General features: G+C 42.2%; 1 protein-coding gene across 1 annotated transcript in view; it reads right to left on the bottom strand.

Annotated features, from left to right (window-relative positions):
* lsamp (limbic system associated membrane protein) overlaps window positions 1–18,729 on the bottom strand; it is a 488,839-nt gene extending 470,110 nt beyond the window's left edge. The window contains exon 1 of the mRNA XM_073487369.1: window positions 18,430–18,729. Coding sequence (XP_073343470.1) covers window positions 18,430–18,562 — 133 coding nt within the window. The 5' untranslated portion in view covers window positions 18,563–18,729. The remainder of the gene's footprint in view (window positions 1–18,429) is intronic.
* Window positions 18,730–19,682: the final 953 nt, after the last annotated feature.

Genomic DNA, 19,682 nt, shown 5'->3' with positions numbered 1-19,682 from the left:
GTTTTCATAAGCTGTAAGCCATAATCATCAACATTGTAACAAATAAAGGCTTGAAATATCTCGCTTTGCATGTAATGAGTCTATATATTAGTATCACCTTTTAAGTTGAATTACTGAAATAAATGAACTTTTGCACGATATTCAAATTTTTCGAGTTTCACCTGTATAGTGCCACATATTCAATAACAGATCGACAGACTGGAAATGTACTGTTGTCTTCAGTCCTCTGTCTCTTCTGTAAACATTTGAATCCACTGATCAACCAAAAAAAAGACAGAATCCTCATTCTGACAAGTTCACTGAGATGTGCAGCATGACACAGTATCAGAGGTGTTTCCTCCAACAGGATTATCTGTTTGAATGAAGGATTCAGAGAAACCACATGTGTGGATGTATTTAATGGGGGAACACTGAAGCCAAGCACAAAGCTTTAATCCTGTAATCCTATAATACACTCTCACCTCTGATTGTATTGACTCTTAAACACAGAAACATCCAGTCATTTATTTGCTCAGTGTTACAGAAAGAAACACTTTCAGCACTGTGCTGTTTGCTGACAAAGACGCTCTGATGATGTGATGTCGATAAATAAAATGTGTTTTTCTGTTTATGAGCTCTTTAGCAATTAATGTGTTCGTCACAGGCAGCAGGAACTTGTTAGAAGCACCTGACAATCACAGCTGAAGGGAGGACGCCTCTCCTTCTGTTGTCGGTCTCATCGTCACGTACAGTGTCAGGATTCATTTACTGCACCACAGTCTGTAAACACCCTCAGTTATTATGGGATGCTTCACCATAATCAGTTTCTGTTTCATTAGAGGGAAACAAACACTTTACTTCTGAAGGTGTTAAAGGCCATTTAACCAAAATGTGTTGAATATCGATTTAATCAGAGAGCCAGTTGTTGGTGATTGAATGGGTTGGAAGTTAATTTATTAGTAATCAATACGAGTACAGATGATTTCTGATGAGCAGCACCAGGATCAATGCAGGTATCAGTAAAATCCTGAGTCCATCCCTCTGTAACACAATACAGCTGTTCAAGTGAACTGAGTATAAAACTACATGTATTCATCCTCAGCTGTTCAGTACTGGTCCTCTGTTATCAGATTACAGCAACTAGTCAAGTATTTGTGGGTCGACTGTGTAGTGACATCGTTCAACCCAAGTCAGGTAACGTTATGTGTCTGGAAACATGCTGACTCAGGCTAAAACAGACTGTGTGCATCCTCCAGCTGCAGACACAGCAATATCCACATCCACAGAAGTTTTCTATCACAGTGGATATGTGACCACACAGCCATAACGAGCACAGCTCTGATGGTCTTTCACCTGTGGTTTGTTCACCCTGACTGAGAAATCCTGTAAACTAACAAACCTTCAACAGCACGAGCCTTTCAGCTGCCGTCTCTTCTTCTGAAAGAGCTCCAATATACAGCAGCCTGGACCAGACAGGATAAAGAGCACAGCTAAAACAGTGTGAGTGTTTCTTCTGTGTATAACTATGTGTCGCTCATTCAGCTGATCAACTAAAACATCCAGTTTCACAGAAAATGTTTCAAACTAGCAGCTCCACACAGACCTGGAGGCATTCAGAGCAGACACATAATTACATCCATCAGAGAGGAAATGTACTCTCACATCCCATTAGTGCCTCAGGACAGAGTAAAATGTCATTGTAAGAAGTTCAAACATCATGAAGCAACACAAACAGAGACCTCACCGATGAATACAACCTTGTTTCTGTAAAGAAAGAAGGAAACAAGTGGCATAAAATGACAAATGTGTCCAGACGATCATTATGAATCTTCCAGAGAGTCTCATGTAGAGTCAGAGGTGAAGAACTTCACAGGAAAGATGGCCGAGAGATTAAAGGAAACATCAGACTAAATGTTTTGGCAGCCAGAGAACAACCGGTCTGATCAACAGGGCACAGACCAAATTACTAGGCTTTCCGCCGATCTGATCAGCTATATCGGATCGGCCGATATTTTGCATTTTATGCAATTTGTGAGATCGGCTGTAATGTCTTAATTCGCCGATCCAATCAATTACGTCATTGTCGTGTTGAAACTTTTTGTAGATGCTCCCGTTGCGTAGATTGCAGGTGGCTTGTGTTTTATCTGTCTTATTTACTCCGAATAAGTTCCACACCACCGACATGTTTGTTTGAATCCGAAAGCTAGTTTTGAGCCCTGTCACGATGTGACGGACAATAAAGTTTTTTGAATCTTGAATCATTAGCTGTCGGATTCAAACAAACATGTCGGTGGTGTGGGAATTCTTCAAAGTGAATGAGACAGATACAACTCAAGCTATTTGCAATCTGTGCAACACTAGAGTACCTCGTGGGGGAGCATCTGCAAAATGTTTCAACACGACAAATTTAATCAGGCACCTGGATAAGGAACACAAGGAGGAGCATGCCGAGTTCAAGAAATGGAGAGTGGAAAAAGAAAAACAAACACCGAAACGGATGCTAAAGCAAACTACTTTAGTCAGTACCCGTCCGTATAGCCGTGACAGTGAGAAGGCAAGGGGTGGCACAAGGAAGCGTATGGAGTTTATCGTGCTGGCCGACCTGCCATTTAATATTGTGGAGAACCCCGCATTTCAACATTTGCTGGCATACTTTGATCCACGCTACCTCCTCCCAGGGCACCCATACTGTGGCGATACCGGTCTAAATGAGCTACGCCGGGATGTGTATTCGCACGTCAAGAGCCTCCTGAAAGAAGACAGTCCTTCCTGTTAATTTCATGGAGTTATATGAATGTTTGAGGCAGCATTACTGCCCTTTATTTGCAGTATTTACTTGTTACTGTGAAGTAATTTAATTATAATAAAGTAATTTAATTACAGTAAGTTGTTGTGCCCATTATTTCTGTCTCAAGTTATTTTGGTTTGACCTGACTGAACTTTGAACTTATGTCTGGCCAGTCCTTGAATGCCCTCTAGAGGTCATTGACGTTTTACCCCTGCATCTCTGTCAGTTTGGGGCATGGCAAAGATTGTTAAATATTGGCAAAAATGCTTGAGAATACTTTTGTTGATACTCAGTAAACAGTACATAAGTATATACAGTAAATTAACAAGTTATTTAAATACACATATTGCTCCCTCACGTGATCGGATCGGTGATCGGTTTATTTAAACTCACTAATCGGTGATCGGCCCCAAAAATCCTGATCGTGTCAAGCCTACAAATTACCTTATTTTATGAAGTCCTCTGCTGCCAAAGAAAAGACGTCCATGTTTTGCGTGTTTCTACTGTCAGGGATTCAAAACCCACCAAGACTGAATCACCAAAAGACGTCAGAATCACTGAAGCACAACTTTGACAGCACGTTATCTGTTGAAAGCTGCAGCCGAGGGAGGAAGATGAGGATGTTTTTATCCACTCTGAATGAAAATAAAACTAATGAACATGACTGAATACCACATACTGAAACTGAAACTGTTCCTGGTTTACTCAGAGAAACAACATCATGGAAGAAAGTGCAGAAATTACAACAAAGCAGCAGACGACCAGTTTATTTAAATGTCTCTTCATAAAAAGTGTTGGATACATTATCTGTTTCCAAACATCATTAAAACTCATGAAAACCTTGTGAAGATAAGTTTCATCTGCAGTTTAAAATGAGGGAGCACTGAGTGACTTCTTCATTTATCTTCTTTATTAAATAGAAATATTCACAGAACATCTGCAGCAGTCTTTTTATAACAATTATCATAAAGGGGGTTTATTTTACATAAATTTGTTCAACTTACTGTAGAAAACTGACGAGAAACCAAACAGAGCAGTGAGAATAAATTATAATTCACACTTTGTCAGGTTTGTCTTGTTAGAGGGAGACCGAGGAGGTGAACAGTGATCTACCTGTGTGATTACAACTGACGTTCATTAGGAATAACTGCTCGGTGTAAAACAAGTAGCTGAGCTGATTACCTACTTCAATTATTAATGAAAAAGCAAAACGTCACATCAAACACCAGCTCAGTGTTTCCTGTACTCGCTCAGCCTGCCGACTATATTAATGTTCACTTCCTCCATCATTTTATCCTCCGTCTCTCTCCTGCTCATCGGCTGCACTTTGAAAAGCCAAACAGGGTCGACGTCCAAATCGATGAAGTCTGAGCGGACGACGGGTTTAAAGACGCTCTGCAGTGAGATGGGCATCAGCGCTCCCCTCAGAGGAAACAACGGCTCAGCCACAGATTAATGATTTCACTGTCAGTCATGTGCAGCTTTGGGAAAATGACGCCAGGAGAGATATAAACAAAGACAATAAGAATCAGGAGAGCGGTAAAGTAAGAGGTGATGGAGGACGAGGCAAAGTAAAGAGCGTTTTACTGTATGTGTGAACTAATGAGAGGAAAGTTAGCGGCTGTGAAAAGACTCCAACAACTCACTGAGAAAGGATTTAGTGTGAGAGCTGCTGATGGGAATCTCAACTATTCAACTCTTGTGTGTTCCCTCTCTCCTTAACAGCAGATGAGCATAAAAGACTGACATTTTGTACTGAGAGAGAAAAAATCCACAAAGAGAAGTGGAGTGAGTTCAGTCAGCAGCTGGAATTCAGCTCTGTTCTGGTCCTGTTGGAAGATTTCCTCCTTCAGATCAACCCTCTGTCCACTCTGACTGCTGTGTGTCTGTGCTGACTGTGTTTATGTGATGAGCTCCTGTGCTGCTGTGAAGCTGTGAAACCTGTCAGCTGCTAAACAACTTCAGATTCAAGAGCTTCAGTCTGATGTTACAAGAATAATTCTGTAAAACAAACGATGAGTAAACATGATGGACGTCATCAAAAGGATCACGTGAGAGCTTCTTCCAGTATAAAGGCTCAGCAGCTGACTCAGAACTAACAGAACCTGAACCAGAGACAATAACACCTGGCTGTAATGTGCTACCAGCTGCACCTCTGTCACAATGGGCTGACTCGGCTCATGATCAAAAACAAACAAGTTGATAACTTTGCTAACAGCCAAACATCAAACCAGTGCAGTAACACAATGCAGATAACTTAGCATGCCAGCTAATATTACTGACTGACAGCAACAAGTCCAGCTTGGTGACTGCCGTGCAGACTTTTATTTAGCAAAGCTGTCGCCAACGACTAAAAGCCAGTCTGAGACTTGTCTCTTGTCTTTTGCTCGGTCAGTGTCTCTTTGTCTCTTCTTTGCTTCCTCCGTCACGTCTCTCTCTCTCTCTCTCTCTCTCTCTCTCTCTCTTGCTGCACAATCAAATGTGTTTGTGAGGCGTTCAGGCTGAACCTTAACATGCAGGACTTGATAAATATCAACAATGTTGTCACTCAGTAGTTTTTCTGCCACTCAGTGGTTGTAACTATGGTGACTTCCAACTACAGTGACATCACATGCATCCACTGTACTGAGCTATTCAAGTTATCTGCTGAAGATTATAGTTTGTTTTTTTCATATTGCTATATATACATACACATATATATACACATATACATACATAATGATGATGATATTGGTAAAAAAAATAGCATTGCAGTATTTTCTGTGATATATATATATATATATATATATATATATATATATATATATATATATATATATATATATATATATATATCCTGTAACTAGTCCACTGTCCGTCTGGAAGCTGCCCGGTACGACCACAGTCTGATCACTGAGCACTGACCCTGAACACCTCATAGTGTCGGAGGTTGGAATTTCCTGGTTGAAACTTCCGACCTCAAAGAGTCTCAGGAGCAAGACGCCAAAAGTGAACCAAAGACATCATTTTGTCAGTGACTGTGACAAAATGATGCTTCTTTGGCAAGTGGACACACAACTGCAGCCTCAGCAGTGCAGCCTCAGTGCATTATACATGAACCAGAGGACACATGAGGTCACAGACCCCATTGTGGATTTTATTTTATGGCTTTTTAATACTTGGAAACGTATCTAAACATCTCATTCACGAGCCTTTTACAAATACTGCAGTCTACAAATACACCCTACACCTTCCCATGGGTGCTGCCATCGTAGTGTGACGTCAGACAACAGCTCCCTCGTGAAGTCAGGGGAGATAAATGTACCCAGAGTTCACCAGCAGCAATTCCTCCTTCGAGCGGCGTAACATTGCACTTTTCCCGGGAGGTTGGACATTTCCGAGTCACGACTCGTCCTGAACGCAGCATTACAGTGTGGAGAGCATCATCACTTACTGCTGACGTTTAATTACAAAAGTAGACGAGAGAGAAGACATGAAAACTACATCTTTCTCATCCTCCATCATCCACCCCTCCTGCTGCCATCATCTCTGCTGCTCACTATAGCTGGCTCTCACTGCTGTTTCACACCACACAGTTTCTTCTTTCTGCCTTCATCCACGTGTATCACACACACACACACACACACACACACACACACACACACACACACACACACACACACACACACACACACACACACACACAACACTAATAAGACTCCTTGCCAGCAGAAAAGCAGAGCCAAAGAGAATCCAATAAACCTGACTGACCCATGATGTGAGCATCGTAGGTTGGATCAAAGTCAGAGATGTGTGTGAAGATATGAAGGGATTTCAAGCTTAGAGCCAAAATGGAGACATCATTTCACTTATGTGACAGTTTACACTAACTGTCACACGTGCCACTGAGCTGCACACACACACACACACACACAGTTGGTGAGAGAGGCCAGCATGCTGAAACAAGTGTTAGAGTGGAGCTGAGAGATGAACAGCCTCCACATGTTGGTCACTGCTCTCCTCCTCAGCTGAGAGGAGACTCTACTGAAGCTGTGAGCTGGACCATCAGCCTCTGCGGCTGCTCTCCTCTCCTCTCCTCTCCTCTCCTCTCCTCTGTGTCACACACTGCTACTGTACATGAAGACTGATGTCAGATGAGCTCAGCTCCACTCGTCACTAACTTGATTCAGCTCCACTGTAACAGTCGGCAGCTTCTCCATGAGGAGCTCTCTCTGTCATGTCAGCTGTTTTCAGGAAGGGAAGTCACTTCACATACCTTCACAACTCGAGTCAGCAGCAGACGGACAGAAGCACAATAAACATCCACGGCAGCTGTCATTTCCCTCTCAACTCCGGGCTTTCCTAGTGGAAAACGTCAGCACATGAAATGAAAAGAATGAAACGATCCCTTGCCTTGAAATCCAAAGAGGAAAGCGACGCCGGGGATCCACACGGTGTGTATCCAGAAGGAAAGCATGGTGTCCTTTAATCAGGTGCAAAAGCTCCGCGCTCTTCCCGACCGAGCTCCGTCTCCAGCGGCTAATTTCCAGAAGAGAAAGCTGCAAATGAAGCCGAGCGGAGGAAGAAATCCCGGTGTGAACGGTGCTGATGAACACAAGAGCTGGAGACTCTGTCACTGCTCCATCTGCTGCTTTCACACGGACAGTAGCGACCCCTACCGACACTCTCATCCACAGAGGAGACAGAGTGTGTGTGTGTGTGTGTGTGTGTGTGTGTGTGTGTGTGTGTGTGTGTGTGTGTGTGTGTGTGTGTGTGTGTGTGTGTGTTTCTACTGAAGCACAGTTTCATGGTCCAGCACTGACAGCAGGACTAATGAGAACAAAGCCAACACATTTCATTCAGCAGCACAACCAGGATGTTTCACATGGAGCCTCTCAGCAGCTTCACTGAAGAGGAGGAGATGCACTGTTGGAAAAAGTGCCCACAAGTCATGTTAAGGTGTTACTGTGGTGACAGTGAAAGTCAATCACACCAATAGTACTTGAGGAAAAGTCTTAAAGTATCTGATATTACATGTACTTAAGTACTGAAAGTAATTTTCTGGCATTAAATTTACTTCATTATCAAAAGTAAAAGTAAATTATACACACAGTATATTTACATGTATGTCTGTACTGTATACGATGAGTCAACCTGTTATCAGCCTGGCCGATTATCAAATCCAGTATTCAGCATTTTTCCAATTATCACAATCATCATTTGTTTAATCTGAGTGGTGATGAAATACATTAATTTACGAATGTCTCCTTTGGCTTTGACGCAGTGTGCAACCTGAAAAGTAACTAGTAACTAAAGTTATCAGATAAATGTAATGGAGTAAAAAGTACAATATCGGCCTACAAAATGGTAAAGTGAAAGTATAAAGTAGAAATAGGAAATACTCAAGTAAAGTACAATACCCCAATGTACTCTACTTGAGTAAATGTACTTAGTTACATTTCATCACTGGGGAAATGCAGGAAACAACATGAACTTGTCACAAGTATCTGCCTTTAAAATGACAAGAAGATGAAGTGAGGACAAACGGTGAAGAAGTCAGCTCATCTGGAATATTTGCACATTTAGAAAAGTTGTGTTTCTGTGTGAATAATATCAGCTGACACAGTTTCTACTTTTGACATGTAATTAAACATGAAAAAGGTCCTTCTAGTGTTTCTATAGGAGCTGATTAGTCCTGTATGTACCTGTATCTGTTAGAGCTCAAAGTGAGGAGAGTCTAGTTGGTCTCTGGAGAGATCCAGTGATCTGTGTGCGTACACGTGTGGTGTTTTAGCCCAAAGAAATCCTGAGAGCAGATTTATTACAGTTCTTTGCTTTAGTTTTTATATTTAACTCCAGCTGCAGTGAGAACATCGACACAAGAACAAACTTGTTTTATAATAATAAACTTCTGCTGAGAGCTGATGGTGAGATCTGATCTCTAAACGTGGCCACATTAAAGCTCCAGTAAGAATCCCATTCAGAAACATCCTCACATGTTCATATTTAAGCAGACGTGTCTGCTGTAGACACATATGACGTCTCCAAACATCACCAGATCACACTGAAGTTATCTGGACACAAAGAAAACAGCAGCCCTGCTCATCAAGAGGAGACACATTCAATGGAGTCAGTTGTTCAGTGTCATCTGTACACCACAATATGGTGGGACTGAATTATAGGCTCAGATTACTGCTGTTACATAAAGAAGATAATGGTTCATGAATCAGTGTCAATCATTTTCAACTCAGCAGCAGCTCTGGTCATAAACAGCAGTTAGCAGCAGCAGTAATGAGACGTTCAGTGGACCAGTTTCATTGTCTGACTGTTGTGTTCAGTAAAAGCTGCACAGTTGATACTCAGAGAGATAAACTGATGGTTTAATACGACTGATAATAAACCTTTACTACCAGGTGTTTTCTGTGATGTCACTACATTAAATGGGTTTTAATTGTTTGTGGATCTTTGCCCTCACACAGAAGGAACGAGCTGCTCGGAGCCACATTTTCTATTATATTTGCATCTTTGTGCGTTTGTGTTCTCAGTTTTGTTTCCTTTTAGTCTCCATCTGTGTTTAGCCTCCACCCACGAGACCTTCTGGCACCGTTGACTGTGTTTGGAGGGTTTATTTACATTCCCCACCCGTTTCACACCGCTCATTTGTATTTCAGGCACAGAGGAGAAGAATACTGTTTTCATTATAACATGCCAGCAGCAAGAGAAACAAAGCAAAGGTGAGATCGACTCCTATCAAAACAATCTGATGAAAAATATAGTTTGTTGTCACAGTCAGAGAAGAGAGACTGTTGATTCTCAGAGAGAAGTCAGGTCTGGTTTCATGTTGAAGTCGTCGGTCAGGTGGATGAAATGTAAATGATTTCTGCGTGATGTCATACATGATTCAAAGTGACAGAATGATAACGCCAGTCTTCAGTCTGAGTCACATCAGTTAACACACTGTAACCACAGAGCAGCTCACAGCCCACTGTGAGTTATATACACAGCATGAACACATCACAGATCATTTAGATACAGACTGAAAAGTAGGCAGAAAGAAAACACAATCAGTTTGAATGTTGGCTGCATGCAACAAACTGCATGAATATTCAAAGCTTCCAGCAGACGACTGTAACGACTCACTGTTTGTGGGCAGATGGCAGAAAATTATTCCACATTAGCTCGAGTCAGTAACTGATTTTGAAAATGCTAAAATCTTACCAATGTTAGAAGAAGACATGAACATCATGCTGCACATGTAACAGTTTATTTCAGTCTATAACGTCAGACGGCTTCTCCAGTTTTTACTCTTCTGGGATCAGAGACAGAAGCACTGTAGGTGGAAACACGTCCTCCTCATTACATTCCCTCATCAGAGAGAAACATCCTGATTCATTTTACAGAGTGCAGTCCGCTCAGGTCTTATCATACTGAACACTGAGTTCAAAGCTCCTGACCTCTGAGTGACTTGATCCATAATTCATGTCCAGCCCACAGTGTTTGTGTCCTGCAGCAAACCTGTGGATGTCAGTGTGAAAGCCTCCAGCTAATGTTGGTGAATGTGGGAGAGGATGAGACATCACTCTGAGGAGGAGACATGGAAACATGTGGGAGTGACATGAGACAAGGTCATCTGTTCTCTCAGATCATGTGATGTACTGGCTTTACTTTTCTATAGATCAACTGTTCACCATAAACAGAGATCATCGAAACACAGAGAGAAAGAAAAAAAGAGAGGCAGGAAGTGATGGAGGTAGACACCAACCAAACAGCAGATCATAAACCACACAATGTGAGTAAAGTTGAAGTGGTCTGTGTTGATGAGCTTCTACAAGATTTACTTTGTTATTTTCTTTTTCTTGAGCTTGTGGGATTTTTTTTAATGGTCACAATGTTATTTTAAAAAAAAAATAATGTCTTCAGGGTTCATTCAGGAGCTGGAGCTCAGCATAAACAAAGTTTTCTAGGAGAGTTAAGTTTCTGTTTAAACAGCAGCATCAAACTGGAGTCCAGTGAGGTGATCCGTCCTCCCAGTCAGCACCATGGACAGAGACAGAGCAGCAGCAGAGCACAGAGCCTGGTTCACTGTGGAGACAGAGCTCTGCAGAGCACACTGCTGCTCTCACTACATTACTGAACATCTGTCACTGTCACACAGCATCAGCAGTTATCTGTGTTACCATATAAGTCTGTTTTACTTAATGTGTTATGCTTCATTTAAAAACAAAGCTAGTTGACTTTTTATATTTCACATCAGTTCTCCTGCACTGCAGTCTGGTCACAGCTGATCTCCTCTGTTGGCTCTGTGATGCTGCAGACAAACATATTTCTCCTTTGATACACAGCTGCTTCTTTTCTCCTGCCAGAGAGGAGCTTCACCAGGTCATCATGTACTCACAGAGGTCACACTGCACGTTTGTGAACAAAGCTACAGTACAGTACAGTACAGGTCAGTACAGTCCAGAAATATAAATGTCACATCACTTTTTATTGAGTATTGTTTCCTTCACAGCAGGTCTGACTCTCACCACTTACTGTAAGATGTAAAAGTCTGAAAGTGAAGTTTACTGCTTGACTTTCCATCCATCAGGTCTGAGGCTGCAGCTCAGAACAGATCTGTATCGATCTGACTTGTAAATATGACACCACATTACACAGCACTCTCTCCACTCTGAGCTGTGACCTCCAGAAGTGGATCATTCACAGTAAAGTTGCAGATACTCTGTGGTACTTGTACTCTGATGCTATAATGACTCCTGGAGCTCTAGTTTCCTCTGCTGTTGGTCTCTGTCCTGAATAAAGAGCTCCTCTGTCTATTTCTAGTGACTCCATCCCAGTGGTTTCATCACAGCAGACCCCCAGCTGATTACCTGTGACTCTGCTGAGAGCGTTGATTTATGACTGTTTGGCTCTTATTATGCTCTATATTAAAGCTCTCTGCTGCAACACTGCAGCTCTCAGCTGGCATCCAAACGTGTGAAAGCTTCCCTGAAGACTTTGCTTTGATAACAGTTTTCCTCTGACAGAGAGCCAAATGTTTGTAGAGCAGAGCATCACTTTCTGGTTCAGATCCAATTAAAAAGTGTTGAATTATCTCACTGCTAAGAGAAGAAGTCCTAAATACTCCGACAGAGAGACGAAGTGAGACGATATAAGATTAATGAAAAGTTAACAGCAGTAATAAAGAAGATCTTTTTCTCTTTTCACTACCTCTCCATTACTGTATTCATTTGCTGTGAACAGAGAGCCATCAGCTGCAGTGTCTATTCATATGATCGACAGCCAGTTAAAAAGAGAACAATGGGATGTTGTTGGACTGCTGGTGTCAGTGTTGAACTGTCTGGATCAACAACAACAGATTAAGAAAAAGAAAACAGCCACTGAGGAGGTGGATCAAAGTTTAAATGATTCAGATGACAAAAATGAAAATATGGTTTCAATAAGTTGTTCTGGGACAGATGTTCTGAGTTAAGAGGAGCTTTGTCTTCATACAGAAGAAGAAATGTCTTCATATTGGATTTAATGAAGGTAAAGGATACATGTGATCCCTGATTAAACCTGTGTGTGATGTTTGGATCGGCCATATTTCCTGAACTGTGTGAACAGAAAAGCAGAGACGTCAGCTGTTCTCCTGATGATTCTCTTGGTGAGTCTCTGCAGACCTGTCAGCTCGTTCACTTCCACATATCAGATCAAATCCTCTCAACATCACCGACCGTGTTGAAATGTGTTTTCTACACTTTAAATGTGACACTTTATCTCATTCTGTCAAACACTGACATCATCTCAGCTGAAACCATAAATATGAAGTGCAGTTTAATTTACCTTGTGTTCTGATATCTTTGATAACGATGTTTTCAGCACCCACAGATTTACATGCTCATCACAGGCTAACTGTCCTCACACTTAACTGAACTAATTGCTTCACATCATTTTCATGAATGTCACTGACTGTCAGTCACCATCAGAGCTGACTAACAGGACAGTTGATCCCCCGTGTACTGCATCACAGGCTGCTGGCCAGGTTTGATAAATCACACTTTACTGTGGCCGCTCTGTAAACATGACAGAGCAATCTGAGCTGTTGTTCACTGTGTTGTTAGCATAGCTAAGCTGACAGAGCAAACTGTGTACACTGGCAAGAATAATGTGTGTGTTTTTAAATTAGATGAAGGGCTGCCTCTGGTACAGCAGGTGTCCTTATCCAACATTTACTGATGATAATTACTCCAGACCTCAGAGAGGCTTCCTGTAAATGTACAAACACTCACTGCATCAGAATAAAGTTACAGTATCAGTAGTCACACACACACACACACACACACACACACACACACACACACACACACACACACACACACACACACACACACACACACACACACACACACACACACACACACACACACACACACACACACACACACACACACACACACACACACACACACACACACACACACACACACACACACACACACACACACACACACACACACACACACACACACACACGACGAGATACTGTGGAGTCGTCTTCCCTGATCCATCCTGTCTGTCTCGTTCACATCCTGTGAGACCTTGTCAATAACTGGACCATCATAAATGATCATCTGTCCTCTGAGGATGAGGAGAAGAGCTGCACACATGTGCACCCTCACATCTCATTAACATCAGAGCTGCTCGTGTCTGAACTGCATTTTAAGATCCACGTGTAGGTTCAGGATGGAGCGGATCAGAAGACAGAGAGACAAAGAAACAATCAGACACCAGGTCTGAACTGAACCATCTGATAACCACGACAAAGAAGCTCCATTACAAATAACCAGAAGGTCAAAACTATGAGAGTTCAATCAAAAGTCTGAGAGTCGTCTTAAATATGGATGAAGGGACAAAGGTGGGAGGTTTACTTCAGTCCAGCTGCTGAAAACAGAGCAGGTCTATTCCCAGTCATGTCCATTAAGAGGAACAACAAGAGTGAGTAGTGTCGGTGGAAACATGGAGAATGTTACTTCTAACAGAGAAGCTGAATACTTCACACAGAAAATGAAAGTATGTGTCAGTGACAAAGAGACTAACGAGAGGGAGAGAAAGTGGGAGGACAGAGAGAGAAAAGCAGATTTCATACAAATCTCAGTGGTGACTCAGCGCTGACAAAGAAAATCTGAAACTTGTGAGGACAGTGAGCAGAAGAGAAACTTTTAAATCCAACAGTGAGTCAACATGATCAGTTCAAACTCCCTGATACATGTCTTTAGTGTTCAGTCAGTGAACGTGCAGATCTGGACCACCTGTGGCCCAGAATGCATTGCTGTATGTGGGCTGAATTGGGTCGGACCAAAACTGCTGTGTGTCCTCACACATCCGTCTTCAAACACTGTGGATGACGTTTAAGTGATTTACAACACAGCCAGTTAAGTCTGAGCTGAATCCAGTTCAAACACAGTCAATAGAAGACGAAACCCTGACTGATGGAGCTCCTCCTCCTCCTCCTCCTCCGAGAGAAAAAAAGGGGAAAAAAGGGTACAAACTTGTGACTAATCTTTTCATGGGATTCAAAATAGTTGACGTCAGTCAAACTGTTCGGTGAGAGGTGAGGAAGACTGAACAAAGGAGCAGGTGGTAGAAGAAAAGAATAAATGGAGGAAACATTGAGATAAAGATGACAAAACACTGTTTATCAATAAAAGCCTAGAAATGATCTCTCGTTTTCCAGAATTGCACCAATTAAGACTAAAAGGCAAATCATCAAAAGCCCAATGGCACAAACCCCTTTTATAAAAGACTGAAATAAAAGAAAATGAAAAGAAAAGATGAATTACTTTGATTCATGATGATGATCTTCACACCTGGAGGCGTTAAATAAATGTAGTCATCAGTGAGACTTCTGAACATATTCAGTCAAATATGAGCGAGCAGCTGTGATGGATCCTGTTTTAAACTCTCTAATCTGCTGCAGCAGACAGCAGGACAGAGACAATGACACGACTGTCCTGTTTGAAGGACAGAAGATGGAGGTCAGTCTGTGTGTGGTTGCTCTGTCTGTGGCCTCTGGCTCTGACAGAAGACAGGCTGGGAGGGAGGACAGGTCTCCAGCTTTGGATCAGCTGCAGGAGAACATGGAAACATGTGAGAGGACAGGACCGAGGACTGGACGCTGAGGGGACACACATCATCCCTCTGGGTTACCAAGAGGACAAACACTGACTTCACAGAGTCACACAGTTCACACCATGTGAGGATGTGGTCTTCATTTAGACTGAGGACTGCAGGGTTCTGGTCCACATTAGACACATTTACATAGAACTGAGTTGTTATTTTAGAAGGAATTAAGTGTGAACTTCAAACACCTCAGTGTGATCACACACAACACACACTCTGGTTCTCCTGATAGAAGTACAAGTCAATCTGATTTCTATTATCAGCTGATTTAATGATCATTTCTTCATTATGAGCGTCATCAGCTCACCATCTGCTGGGCCACAGTGTTCATGAGCTCAGCAGACGTGTTGTGATCTAACAGGATCAGACAGGTGTGAGACACACAGGATAAAACACTGCTCTGCTCCACTGAGGGTAGCTGGTCTGGAAACAGTCCACAGATACCTGCTGTGTGGATGTCATGAGCACTAACAGAGACACACAGACATGTGCAGTAGTTATTCTTGTCCATCTTGTCTTCAAGGTTAAAATCAAAGTTAATTCATGACCTCAGAAAACACATGAACATGAACAAGGATTCCTAAAATGCTCTGAATGAGATCATAACATGTCTCTCCCTCCCTCCTCCTGACCCCATCTCCCTTCTCATTCCAGTTTATTCAACATTAATCCACACTAATGCAAATGCAGCATGAAGCAGAGATGCTCATATTGTTCTCTCAGTCTGCTCACACTCCTACACACTGTCCTCACTGCTGCTCTGTCTCCATCAAATCACTCCACCTCACTTTGTTCCTCCTAAAATAACTTTGATAATTAATTTCTGTACAATGATTTGTCACCACACTAACACACTGGTTGTATGAGGAGTGGTGTGTGAGTGTTGTGTAAGGAGTGTGTGAAGTGTGGAGGCGAGCGTCACAATGACTGACGTCTCCTCTCTGCTTGGTTCCACTCAGCTGCCTGTCACTGACTCTTCATTACAAAGTGTCGGAGGTCACAGATCTATTTACTGAAGCTGGAGCTTTAACAGTCCACTTCATGACAAACAGGGAGAGCTGTACAACAGATGAGGAAGAGAGTCAACAATCTGAGAAAGCAGCGAGTTATCGCTCTGATTCTTCAAACCTCCCTGAACTGAACAAGTCAACAGGCCGAGTGATGAAACTGTCTCACTTGAATCTGTGTCCTTGAAAAAGTTACATTAGGAGCTTTGAGTGAATGTGAGAGGACTTATTGTGGACTGACAGGGACACAAAAACACTTGACATTCATTTCTACCTGCAGCCAGCTGACAAACACTCCTCAGAGGGCCTCTTCACCTCGCTCTGACAAAGAGATGCAGCCCAGTTCAGCCTCTGTACAACTCTGAAGAACAAATGATTTGAACACTGCTGTGATGGAGGTCCACTCAACTGATCTGTTCAAGGTCTGTATCTACTGTGTGGAGTGGAGTATTTTCAAGCTTGCTGTCTTACCTTTATCTACACTATAGTGTTGACACAATTGATGGTTCCTTATCTGGTTGATACCTAGTTGAAGTTTATGTCTTTAGATGTGTTTTAGCTTCAGCTGCTGCTTTCCTGACAAAACACAGTGTGACACATTTTATTAAATAAAGGTTGTTTCAGCTTTAGGAGTAAAAATACTGGACTGTGTCTTTGCTAGTCTGAGTGACACGACAGTCAGCCTCCAGTTATATAGTCCAGCTATAAAGTCATCTGAGCCACTGAAGGAAAGTGGTGGAGCAGTGGTGTTACTGCTGCCACTGTACAGAGGAAAGCCTGTAAGGGTGAATGGGCTCGTCATGGCTGAGCATTAGCATGCAGATTGCAGTGAGCTGAGCTGACAGGATGAGTGGCTCAGCCAATAAAGCCATGTTTGAGAGTGAAGGCTGTTCTTAACAACTTAAAGCTCTTTGGCAGCGTCAGAACTGGGTGTCAAATAATGGAAGTTAAACAGGGGAAGACAAAATGACTCAGCTCATGTGTTAATGTTTCTACTCATGTTCTCAACTGAATGTGTGTGTGCATGTGAGGGAGAGATGGTGTACAGGAAGATGAGTATGTGTGTAAATGGAGGCTAATGCGCGCACACACACACACACACACACACACACACACACACACTCTTTTCCATGTGGTGAAAAACACACCTTGTTCTTGTGAGCTAATTTCAAAAAGTATAAAGGGTCTCCATGTGGCAGTCGAAGTGTTGCCATGGTTACTGCTTGGCTGTCACGAGATGTAAACATGAGAATCTTCCTCATCTCTACCATCACAGATCTGACTGTGTGACATGAAGCTAAAGAGAGCTGCACTGTAATTAATAACATTAACGACGGCTGCATCTCAGTGGAGCAGGACTCTCGTTAGTGTTATTAGTGACACCTGTGGTCTTTAAAAGACAGGTTCAGATGTGAAACAAGGCCTGTAGGAACATTCATCCACTGAAGTTACTGACAGCACAGACATCACTACTCACTTCAGTACAAACTACTAAAATAACAATTGCAGTCGTCCACTCAGTGATTCTTATCCTCTCTGTCTGTCTCTGTGTCCCTCTGTTCACTGTTGTCTCTGCACTCCTTCACTGTGACCGCTCCCTGCAGCTCTGTCCTGCTGCATGCTGGGTCACACAGTGCTGTGGAAGTGCTGTGTGACCTCACAGAGCTCCCAGCAGTAAAGGATGTCATTATGCAGCAGACAGGACCCAGTTCACACTCAGACCAGCAGATCTGTCCTGCTGCCAGCAACCAGAGCTGGAAGCTACAAACTACAACACTTTTGCTTCTGTCCCATTTTTCACACGTTGAAATTAAAGACTTTTTATACACACACAAAATAATTATCTCTCAGATTTTGAGTAAAGATGATTTAAAAAATCCATGTTAGTGAGCACTTCTTTTCCAGACAGTCTAAATCACACCTGTGCACTAATCATACTGTTTAATCAGCATCTTGATATGCCACACCTGTCAGGTGGATGGATTATCTTTGCGAAGGAGAATTGCTCACTAACACAATGTCTTGTTTTTTTTGTTAAAATCCTGTTGTGTGAATACAAATTTAATTTTAAACCTTTTACCTCAACTTGTGAAAAATGGGAGCAAAAACAAGTCTTGTGTTTACATTTTTGCTGAGTATTACAGTATTCATTTTTCCCGTATCAAGGATCTCAGGATGGAGGGTGTTGTATGTAAATCCCCCTGAGGCACATTGCAGTTGGTGATATCTGGGTATAGTATAAATAAAATGACCTGACTTGGAGCCATTGGCTCCGAGTAAAAACAAGTATCTCTCTGCAGTGTTTCAGCCTGAGGGTCTCTGTATAAAATATGACCATCCAGTATCTACTGCAGTCTGAGAACACAAAGCCTCACCTGTCAGCTACAACACAAGGCAACACTCTGGTGGTAACAAGGCTAACAGGTATCTGCTGCTGTAAGAGGAACTGAGAGAGCTAACAAGCTAATCCAAACAATGAAGAATCAACATGATCACACTCAGACACCTGAAACATACCTGATACTTGCTCCCACTTTAAACCCTGTTGTATTTTCTTCAAGCTTCCTCCAACCAGTTTCAGAGAGACCTTTTCTTCCTCACCATCAGGATTCTTCTTGGTTGTTTGTACCGAACAACAGAGACAAGCCATCTCTCTCTCTGTAGAAGTTATTGGCTGAACTCATCATGAAATCCAACCCAACTCAACTCAACCCAATTCAGATCTGTGTTTTAAGAATTCATATTAACTTCCCTCCCAGTGTGAAGGTGATTTTTATCAAGTAGCAACACAAAATGTTATTTTAAATGTCATATGAATAGTTTAAAGTACACTCGACTCACAAAACAGTAAAGTCTTGTTTCCACAGCAGAAACAGCACAGGTGTAATTAATAACATCACTAACGACTGCAGCCCATTCAGCTGAGTCAGGTCCTGCTGTAGTGCTGACTGACACTCACTGGAACTGAGCCATCGCTGACTCAATGAGTCACACCTGAGCTTTTTCTGCTTTGACATAGAAATGTGAAAACTGGAACTTATTTAGACATTTTGTTTTTAAATCATGGAGCTGTTGTTGGCAGATCTGAGATGATTCAGATTCAAACCAAACTATTAAACATCTACTAAAATCTGCTCTAACAGACGTTGAATCTACAGCCTTTATCGTACATATAATTATTTAAAAGTCAATTTAATCAAAAAGAGCGCAGCCACACGTCAGGATTCTTATCAATATTAATTAGATACACACTGTTAATTGGAAAGCACACAAGACTGGCAACAAATCCCACAGCAGGGAGTGAGCTGGCAGTCAGTGAAGCACACAGGTGTCCAGCAGCACTGTGGAGCTCACAGCAGGGAGGTGGAAATAATGCCTCGATGCATGAACGAGTCCAGTGGTGGCCGACGTTTCTCTGCTGTGCAGTTGTCACTGTGAGGATTAATGCTGCTCAACAGAGCTGTCTGGACAAGTGCAGCATTTGCATGTTTTTCCAGAGAGGAAGAGGAAGAGGAGGAGGAGGAGGAGGAGGAAGAGGAGGATAGGGAGGAATTTGTATCAGTTCATATCTCATTTCATATACAAACGGACTCAGTGTGGTTTACATGAAACAGCAGACCACAAAAAGGATTAAACCTAGCTGACATTAAATATTTATCAATCCCCGACTCGTCCACTAAAACTCACACACAAATAATCTTTGACAAACAACACACACACAGAAGGAGCTGGTCGAAAACAGAGGAGAGCAGCAGCAGTTTAATCTTTCT

This window comes from Pagrus major, chromosome 2, assembly GCF_040436345.1.
Source record: "Pagrus major chromosome 2, Pma_NU_1.0".
Taxonomy (NCBI): domain Eukaryota; kingdom Metazoa; phylum Chordata; class Actinopteri; order Spariformes; family Sparidae; genus Pagrus; species Pagrus major.
This window is presented reverse-complemented; position numbering and strand designations above follow the sequence as displayed.